Below are 10,937 nucleotides of genomic sequence, written 5' to 3' on the forward strand. Positions count from 1 at the left end.
AAAAAAAAAAAAAAAAGAAAAAAGTATTTTACTATTCCATTTGAACCTTCCTAGTACATACTTAAATGTATATTATATTTTATGCAAATATTAATGATTATTGATTTTTATGAATTAACATTGTAATAATTATTAAAGTAGAAAAGAAAATTTAAATAACAAGTAAAGTATAAAAATTACCTTATCGTTTTTATCCTGTTTTTCAACTTTGGGACTTTTTGAAGATAATAACGGCACAATAGGTACTGGTTTAGGATACGTAATTGGTGCTGCAGGTGCAGATGATAAAGGCGGTGCAACGGTAGTTGTAGGAACTGTCGGAAGTATCTCTTTGTCCTGTTTAACCGCCTTTGATTTGTCTCCTTTTTCTTTCTCCATTTTTTCATGTTTTGTCATTGAAGGCGTTGCTTCAGTGGAGGAAGGTGCTGAAGGAGGTTTTTCCCGATCGAGAGTCTTAGATTTTTGTAATGTGGAAAAATCTTCAGATTTTTGTGGTAAATTTAAAAAGCGGGGTGGTAATGGTAAATTTGTCATTGCTGGATGGGGGCCACTAGTACCTCTTCCTAAAGGTAATGGAAATCTGGGAAACATAGGATGGGGTATTAAACCAGGTGCTGGAGGAAATGTTGAAAAAAAGGGAAATGGAAGTGTTGGTGGAAAACTTGATTCTTTGGAAATTTGCGGTTCGGGTGCCTGTGGAGTTTTTGGTCGATCTAGTATATCCTGTTCTGGCGCATCGTTGGTAATCTTTGTCTGAAAAACGGTAATCGCATATCGGCGATGTCTTTCAGCGTCTTCTTCAAGCAGTTAATAGTGCTCGCATATACGTACACGCACGCGTGCACTTGTGTTAATATTGTGTAATGCTATATTTAAACAAAAATCAGCCTACCTTTTTTGGACTAACGCAATGCTTTGGACTTCTTGATTTGAATTCCCTCTTTTTATTAATTTTTTCTTTCCTCTTTTTTTTATGGTCTGTGGGTGTTATGGGCATATTTAATTCTGGAGTTCTTGGTGTACTTGGAGTTCCTGGCGGAGACATATCATCAAACATATAAACATCTGATCCTGGACTTTGTAAATCAATTAATTCTCCTCCATCTGGTTGAAGGTGAACATCTGGTGTATGTGGAGTTTTCTTTTCTTCTCGTTTTACATCAGTATCGTTACGAAGTGCCTGTTTGTCAATATTTTCATCAATAACTAAACCCGGGGAACTTTCTCTTGAATCAAGCTCTTTATATTTATGTTGTTCTGATATGTCTTTGTCTTTATCTTCTCGTGGCTTTGAAATCTTTTTAAAAATATTTAACTTTTGCTTGTCTGGTTCTGATGGAAGTTTATCAATATTGTCCTCTTTTCTTTCATTAGATGGTGGAGATCCACTAGTAAGATCAATTACCTTTTCAGTTTTTGTCTTTGGTTGTGTAGATTTTTGTAATTTTGGACTACCAGCTGTCTTAGGTGACATTAATTTAGGCGTAGATGGTCTATTTGAAGAACTTGGCATAGTACTTTGAAACTTCCCACCTACTGACTTTAGTGGTTTTAATTTAGCTAATTCTTTCATACCAGCTAACTTTTTAATTTTGTTATCATCTATCTTATCTGGTTTAAATAATTCTTTAGCACGATTCTTTTTCTTATTTTCTTTATCAAGTTTACAATCTTCTAATCCTTTCTTTATAATCTTTTTTGGTTTCTTATCATATTTTAGTTCCGGAGGTACCATTGGATAAGAACTAGGCTGTGGTGAATCTGAACGGGTTTGATGTGGAGTTCTTGCTTCAGGTAATTTTCCTTCTCGAGCAGGTGATAAAAAACCTGAAGTAGTCATCATAACACTATGAATTTCACGTAATGGCCTACCTTCTTCTAATACCTTTACTCGTTTAACTATAGGACTTTCAAATGAGACAGGATCTCCTGGTCGTTTAAAAACTACTTGTGGTGACATTCTATGAGGAGATGCATTCAAAGAACTGTTGCTTGATGTTCCATTACTTAATGTTATATCAGATGTTCCATTCATTAAATTTTCTGTTTTTTCTGCTACATATTCTTCTGTAAAAAATGATAAACTCTATTTTAATAATGACAAAGTTTTTCTAATTATTTTAATTATTTGTAAATATTAATTAATTTAAGCTTCATTTTTCTATAAAAAAAAGGTAGAAACTAAAAATCTCATATTGACTGTTATTAAGAGTAAATAAAATGTTTCAATTTTTTGTATGAACAATTATTTCATGTAGATTACTAATTATATTAACTCTTTGAAATTAGGTTATCTTCAATGTATATAAAATATACTTTTATTTCTATATTTACATAGAAATTTTGCTTTTAATTAACTGAACCATAACTTAAAATAAAAGAGAAACTTTAATGATCTATTTCAATATATACAGTTACATAACTATTTCACAGGTTACTTAAATTATTATTTATTACTGCATATAAAGTCAAATATATTTTAGATTATACAAAATGTTACAATCTGTACTTGTACAAAATTTGTTTTAACTTTTATGCTCATAGATAGCTTTATTTAAACAAATATTGATCTAAAATAAATATCTTGCTTTACACAAAAATTCAGTAACTTTTTATAGTTCTCAAATTGAATAATGAATAAAATATTTTTCTTTATTTTTAAAGAATTTGTTTTATAAAATAATGAAGTAAAGTGCAATATTATTAAAGAGTTTGATTAGCAATTTTTGACGTTGTTCATACATATAAAAATATTAATTTTATTAGAAAATGTGCTAAGTATTTACTCGGATATCTAATATAAGGACAATGGTTATTTTACACATTTTAGTAAAATGTTGAAAGGAAAACTTGTAAAAACAATTTCTTAATTGATCAATACATTAATCAGTTTACATTAGGATAAGGGTATAATAAGATACATAGAAAGAAGCTATCATGTATAACATACATATATTATTATTCTAATGAAATTGTGAGTAATAGAGAATCTTTAATTTGAAATTAATTAAGACAAATTTTGAGAAATGAAGTTAAACAATTTTGTAGATTAGAAAATTTAAAAAAAATATTACATTCTTTTGAATATAACAAATACAAGTTTATTTATATTCAAAATATAAATGTAATGCAATTTTTATGTGAAAACATATACCTCTCATTAAAATTTATTATACAATATAGAATTCAAGAGTTATTCAAGATGAATACATTAAGTTTAATTTTTCAAATAAATACTGCAAATAAATGAAGTCAATCTAAAGATGTAAAAAATGCTTTGATATATAGAAGATATTTTACCATTATTTATGAAAATTTTATTTTATAAAAATAGTTACGAATATAAATTAAATATTTTATGTGCAAATTCAAACAATTTTTTAATGATATGGATAAATAAACCCTTTACTTCATTATCATTTTGCTCATTTTATCTTTTTACTTCAGAATTATAATTTTATTGCTTCTTTAAGGATCAGGAATATAAATCTATAGTTACATTATATTCTAATTTAAATATACCATAAACAGTTGAATTAAAAATAGTGTTACTATTCATGATCAGGGAAGAGTTTTGAACTATAAATGATTGTTTCAATTTAAACATATAATATTATTACATGTAAATATTATTAAGTAATTTTATAATATGAAATACTCATTTTTAATATATGAATACACCAGTTCCTTTTTACACCTAATATAATTTTATAATAAAAGCATTGAATTTTTATTTACATTCTTTAATAGTACAGTAGAATTGTATAATAAAATTTAAAAGTATTATATGCTCATAATATGTTAATAAAATAGATTTAATTATAAAGTGAATAAAATATCTAAACTTTACACAGTTTGGGGGTGTTACTATTGGAAGCTTTAAAATTAAAATTGTTTTTACATTATTCTATATTTTACCACTGTTATAATTTTACCAAGTGTTTATTAATACACTGTTACTAATATGTATTTTATATTTGAATCATAATAAAATATAATACTTATGTGAATTATTCATCAATAATTGTATTTTTTTTTATTCAGTCAAGTGGGTAGCTTGAAGTAACTTTCCAAAAGAATATGGCTTACATTGGATGACCTCAAATTTTACTAAAAAATTAATTAACTTTTTTCTTATTAATCCCTTATCTTATTAATTATACCAGTGTTTTGTTCTTCTAACTTCAAAATGATTAATGTTTTGACATGTTATTCAAAAATGTTACATATATATACAATGTATATACATATAAATATATTTATAATATATTTTACCTTCAGTATCAGGAAACATAGCTGGTAAGTGTTCATGTATATGTACAGATCTTGTTACAACTTCTCGACTTCCAGGCTTCAGAAAGTTTAAATGATTTTCACGTTGAATTGGAAATTTAGGTACTGTTACAGGACATGGGACAGAATCTACATTTTTAATATATTCTATTAATTCTTGTATATCAATATTCATATGTTGAAATGATAAACCTAAATCATCAAGATTTGCTTCTGATCTTCCCACTGAAAAAATATTCAATGATATATTTTAAACTAAAATAATATAATGAAGTATAAGCTAAATAAAACTAACATCACTTAACTTTTACAATTACTAAATGACTTGCACAGTCAATTATATTCTCATATGTTATTAAATTTTAATAGAATCTTCATGATATTTAAAAGTACTTACAAATTTCTGCATATTGATGAGTAAGTTTTGAAATTTGCAAAATATATTCTTGCATAAGATCAACCATAAATTCTAACGGTGTAGAATTAATCGAATGCCATCCAATTGTTTGACAAATTTGAGCAACCACCATTCTTAAAACACTTCTACTATATTCTGTTGACATTTTAAGCTGAAATAAGATAATAATGTTTTTATTTATAATGAAAAATACCAATCGATTGATAACTGAAAGAAGATTATTACAATTTTAAATTTAATACAGATATGTGCTTCATCTTTTAATAAAAGGTAACTAGATTTAATAGGTTATTTTCATTACATAAATATACAAATTTTTTAATATAAAATATTGTTTTCACTTACCAACGTAAAAGAAATTGTACAAGATTTTTAATTCTTTCGCTTATTAATCTAAAATACATACATTTCTACTACACTACTTAGCTTCATTCAGCACTTCGATGTTAAGTTGTGCAATTCATTTCGATAATAATGCACATTTTACTTATGAAACATAACGAAGTGTAAGATAACAGATACAAAACGAAATACGTTCCACTGCCTTCACATCTTCTTTTAAACGTATTTTTGCTCCTTCGTAACCATTGATGCATATTATACACCATATACCATAATGGCGGATAATTTCTTCAGTCATAGAAGTAAAAAAGGTAGCGTTGTCTTAGTTCTGTTTAAATTCATTTGTATTAAATATAAAATTTAATCGGATTTAATTTTTTAGAATATTCTACCATTACTGTTATATTGCTTATTATATACATTTATATAAATATTATTATATGAATACAATTTTATGTAACCATAAATTAATTCCATAACAAATTTTACAAAAAAACTATAATGTTTACAGAAAAAGATATTTTCTCCTTGAAATAAAAATATCAATGTACTGCATTCCATAGTTGCTTATGGAATAATATTAAGAACTTTAATATTTTTAATATTTATTACATCCACAGACTAATAAATAGAGAGATGACAGAAATAACGCATAGCACAATACTAGTTCTAATGAGTATAGTGTATCTTTATTTAAGGGCAGCAATTTCTTTTCTTGTAACAACTTAACAAAATCTGTATTTAATAATAGTAGAATCTATATTTTAAATATTTAGAAATAAAATAAGTTCGCATTTGTTAAAAAATTAATGTTAATAAATGAAAATAATATAATAATTAAAGAAATATACATATAGTGTTACATTATTACATTTGAGGTAATTATATTTGTAATTAAAAAATAGGAGATGATATGTGAAGTTGTTATTTTTTATTACGATAAATTTATATTAAAATAGTCAATTATTATAAAATAGCTTTTATTTTTTAATTACAAAATATTTTTAATTTTTACAATATTTTGTCAAATTTATTAAATGTCTTTAAAATTTAATAGTTGACTTTTTTCTATTTATATAAATATTTGTCTTGTATTAATTATAATTACATAATAATTTTACTGCATATTGTTCAAAAATAAAATTAATTATTATAGAATATCTTTTATATTAGATAATTACTATTACAATATCTTAAGTATAAAAAAAAGTTCCATGTATTTAATTATTTATAATATAATATTTTTTTTTAATAAAAGATTTATGTATGTTCACTATTTAAAAAGGAAACAATACAAATTTAATCATTTTTAGAAAAATATAAAATATAGTGATTTTAGTTATAATTCCAGTATAAGGTATATGTCATTTTTGTGTAAATGTTTAGGAAATACCTTTTCACATACATATAAGTTTAAATGAATGTTTTTAAAATCTCAAGTAATAGGTGGATTTATATCGCTACCTAAGCTCTATCCTAATCTCTATAAATAGAGGCTAGGATATTAGTGATTGTTATGTTTTTAAATTTAGTGATTTTTACATTTAAATTTACATTTAATTTTAAATTTAGTGCTTATAACAGAGCAATATTTAAGTTTGTCAATAAAATTTATCATTATTTTTATACGTATAACATTTTATTTAGTTTTGATAAATTATAATACAAGAAAATAAATTATTTAAGTAAATAAAGAGAAATGGATAGATGTTATTAAAATATAAGTAACATTGAAAACGTGAATATATTTTTCTTCTTCAGTGATAAAACAAAATAATTCATAGATTAATAAATTATAATATAAGTAATATGATACACAATTTTAAATAAATTTAAAGATTTTAGGAAATTTTAGACACTAGATATTAAATTTAGGAAGTGTCTGGATGAGTTAAATATATTTTGTGATAGAAAAATAAAAATTTTGATTTAATGTTTAAACATGATGGTTTATACAGTGAGGTATAATATTATAACAGATTTAATTATGTTTAGATCATTTATTAATTACAAAAATATAGAACTGAAAAATAAAGAATTCTAAAATTCTTTTCTATTTCAAGTATATTATGCAGTTCTTGTAACTTAAATGTAATGATATATTTGACCAATATTTTAATAATTTAATTAAATTATCTAATCATTTTAGTTAATATCCTTCTTTTGACACAAAACAAATGTTTATATTTTATTTCCCAAGGAATTTGTTTTTTGATATAATAAATTACAAGATTATTATTTTTATATGATCCATGTTTTTGAATACTTTATTGTTAATACAATATCATATTAATAAAATAAAATAAAAGGATATACAGAGTGTATTTGTCTAATTAATTTATTTAATTAACTTTTGATTGATTTGCTAACATGATGTTTATTTTCTTCATTGTTGCATTGCCTTCTTAAGTTATTGCTTTATATAGCTTCTATATTGTGTAAATTGATAAAAATTATACTTTAAGAGTTGTGAAAATTATTAAATTTGTATTCATAATGTTTTACAATATTCATTATCAAAAATAAGACTTTTTTCATGACTTACAAGGAGAGTACAAGGTCTTGGGGTCACCGATTTAGTTCACATTTTGCAGGATGATAGATTTAGTTCCCTTGATGATGAAGCCATATGATTATACAGGCCACTATTCAATAATTTTTTAGATATTTGCAACCAAAGATTCATCATCGGTTTAATTCAGTTCTATTCAAAATGATTAATGTTGCTATGCATTAGGATCCAGGTTCAACTTTAGAGAAAGCGAATAATTTTTTTTCTTTCAAACCTTTTTTATTTTGTATGAATTTTTTACATATAAAGATACATAATAGAGTTTAAATAAATTGTAAATGAAATATCTTTATTTACTAGATACTTTACAAATATTTTGTTTGCTATTATTATCCATATAAGTAAGTAAGTTTCGTAAGTTTCCACTAAACTATTACATGGTAATCATTTCAAACAGAACTGAATTAAACCGATAATGAATTTTTGGTTGCAAATATTCACCTTCTTAGTTCCAAATATTATAGTTTCTGTATTAAATATTTAATGTCACTTTTATACATATTATAATGTTTACATACAATACATAATTTCCTTATACAGTATGAATTTATTTGGATAATATTCTTTTCAATTGAAACTTACCAAGTAAATGAAAATCAAAACTTTAATAATAAAGGTACATTAAAAACAAATTTTTTCTATTGAGTGATATGTTTAAACTTTTCTAGCCCATATGTATGTAATATATAGAATATATTGGTAATCTGTATAGAAATAACTGTTTAGGGAAAATTTGAATTTTTTGAAAGGAAAAGATTAATAATAATTAGTTCTTAAAAAGTTGAAACAGATAATTAATTTTAATGTATATATATTTTATGTTGTAAACTTTATTTTTTTTTCATATCTTTTATTTTATATTTCTGTTTATTTTGTAAAGAAAGTGAAAGAACTGCACATATGTTTAAAACTACATGAATTATTAAAGAAATAAAAGCTTTAATGGCATATATAACATAAACTTTCTTTTATTACTGTAATTTATAAAATGTTTTGAAGTATTTCTTTAATATTTAATACAAGACATTTCACATTGAATATTATAAATTATTTTCTCGTGAACAATAAAAATAATTTGTATAAAAATCTATAATATGTATTTAGAGTCATTGTATATGTAATAATTAAAGTAATAGTGCTTACATTTCTAAATTCAACAAAAGCTCTACTCATATTTATTAAATAATTTGGTTATTTTTTGGGGGAATCTTTTTATATATAGAATATTCATAGAAAATATAGTTTTTCTTTTACAATTGAATCAAAAGAATACTTTCTCAAACTCATAGAGAGATTAAATAAGAAAAATACTAAAATTAATATAGAATCATAACAAAATTATGTTTGTAAAAGCAAAGCAAATAAATTCTGCTTATATTTGTATTATAATTATAGAAAATGTACAATTGTTAATCCTTGCTAGAAGGTAATTTATGTATACATATATTTTTTTAGGCGGACTTTAAAATATTTCTTCATTCTTCTACTTAAAACATTATAATAATAACATATATTATATTAGTAGTTTATAATTGGACATTGTTACTATTTAGATTAATTATAGAATTTTAAGACTTTATGGACATGTCTTTAAAATACAATAACTTCTATTTTTAATTATTTTTTATATAGAAATTTTTATAGTAAATTTGTATATTAAGGATATATTACAGTCTCTGTTGTAATATTTTATAGTTTAAAAAGTATATCATCAATGGCATAAGGAAAAAAAATGTAGATAAGATATTTTTTATAAGATTGTTATACAGATCACTTTGAAAATTTGTACAAAAACGTAGTGTCCTATATGCCAGCTTTTTAACTATGATATTGATCGATGAAACAAATAAAGTATTATTTTGTAACAGTTTAAATTGATCACGAACGTGGATTTCGTGAAGTGTTTTTTTGTTTAATTTTTTTTCATAATTAAAAAAAGATATAGAATTATTAATTTCTAATATTATAATATAGTACTTTACCGGTTTAAATTCATAAATATATTATTCAAATATATTATATAATTCAGAAAATAATTGAAAATAATTCAAGAAGTTTAACTTTTATATTTGTATATACACGTTTAAAAAATTTTGTGTAAATTTTTATCTAAAATTTTGGGTTTACGAAAGCCGATTTCGAATATTAATATCCGTATAACAAATAGTAGAGTTTAATTATTCGGACTTAACTATTATTGATTAATTCTATCTATATTGTTCTTATAAATATTAAAAGTAGTATAGTTTTCATAATATAATAAATCGTTTTTCATATATTAATTGGTTTTTATTGTTACAAATACTGTCGAACGCGTTGTTATCGTTATTTTATACTTAGTATTGTTACTCTAAGAATTAATTTTTTTATGTTATTCAGACATTTTTAATTGTGTTTTGCAAATGATCTAAGATTCAATGTTAGTAGAATCAGAAAAGCGTAAACATAATCTAAAATGGTATGTAATATTTACACAAATTTTTTGTTTTAATTTTAAGTATAACCTGTTTTAACTGTAAAAGATTTTAAATATTTTCTATGAATTTTCTACTTCACATGTTCCTATAAGTAAAAATTAAACAATGTAATATTTGGAGAGCATTATGCAAGCGAATTATGGAAGTCAAAATACGATACTTTCATGGTTCAAAATGAGTGCTTATTTATAGCATTTTTAATAATTTTAACTAAATAATAAATTCTTTGATACGTAGATAATCATATTTTATTTTTATCGGAAATCAAATATTTTCTAAAATGATAACTTGTATCTTATGAAGTATAAATTCGATTGCATCCTTGTTCATATACAATAACAAAGGTGTTTTAACTATATTTATAAAAATCGTAACTGCGATTCGATGAATGTTCAAAGTCAATTTCTTTTATAATAATCTCGAACGAAAAACGTATCAGATACCTTTTCTGATTTTTTCATTTTCCTTTTAGTTGAAATTGCAAAAATTGAAAGTACATAACAGTAAATCAAATTTGTATGCGTTTTTTATATTTTGTATATTGCTTATGCATAATATATTATTATATAATATATTAAATGTATTATATATAATATAACATAAAATATACTAGGAAGAAATAGTTGATTATTTAATTTACAACATTATCGTCTACATGAAATACTGGCTTAATAAATTTAAAATAAATTACGAATAAATAAATTTTATTCGATTAATGTTAAGTAGAAGCCAAATAATATAAAGAATGAATGAATTTGAATAAAGTGACCTTTTTGTATACGGAAGTTCAATTTATATTGAATTAATTATTAGCTTTAATTTAACACGAGAAATC

At 23.2% G+C, this 10,937-nt stretch overlaps 1 protein-coding gene across 1 annotated transcript in view; it reads right to left on the reverse strand.

Moving 5' to 3' along the window:
* Positions 1-5,134, reverse strand: part of Taf3 (TBP-associated factor 3) — a 17,259-nt gene extending 12,125 nt beyond the window's left edge. Inside the window, exons 1-5 of the mRNA XM_017897906.1 lie at positions 5,057-5,134; positions 4,691-4,862; positions 4,276-4,518; positions 893-2,067; positions 181-753 (exon numbers count right to left, since the gene is read on the reverse strand). Of these exons, the coding sequence (XP_017753395.1) occupies positions 181-753; positions 893-2,067; positions 4,276-4,518; positions 4,691-4,856 (2,157 nt within the window). The 5' untranslated portion in view covers positions 4,857-4,862; positions 5,057-5,134. The remainder of the gene's footprint in view (positions 1-180; positions 754-892; positions 2,068-4,275; positions 4,519-4,690; positions 4,863-5,056) is intronic.
* Between the last annotated feature and the right edge of the window lie 5,803 nt (positions 5,135-10,937).

The sequence above is a fragment of the Eufriesea mexicana genome, unplaced genomic scaffold (assembly GCF_001483705.2).
Source record: "Eufriesea mexicana isolate 0111107269 unplaced genomic scaffold, ASM148370v2 scaffold598, whole genome shotgun sequence".
In the NCBI taxonomy this organism is placed as follows: domain Eukaryota; kingdom Metazoa; phylum Arthropoda; class Insecta; order Hymenoptera; family Apidae; genus Eufriesea; species Eufriesea mexicana.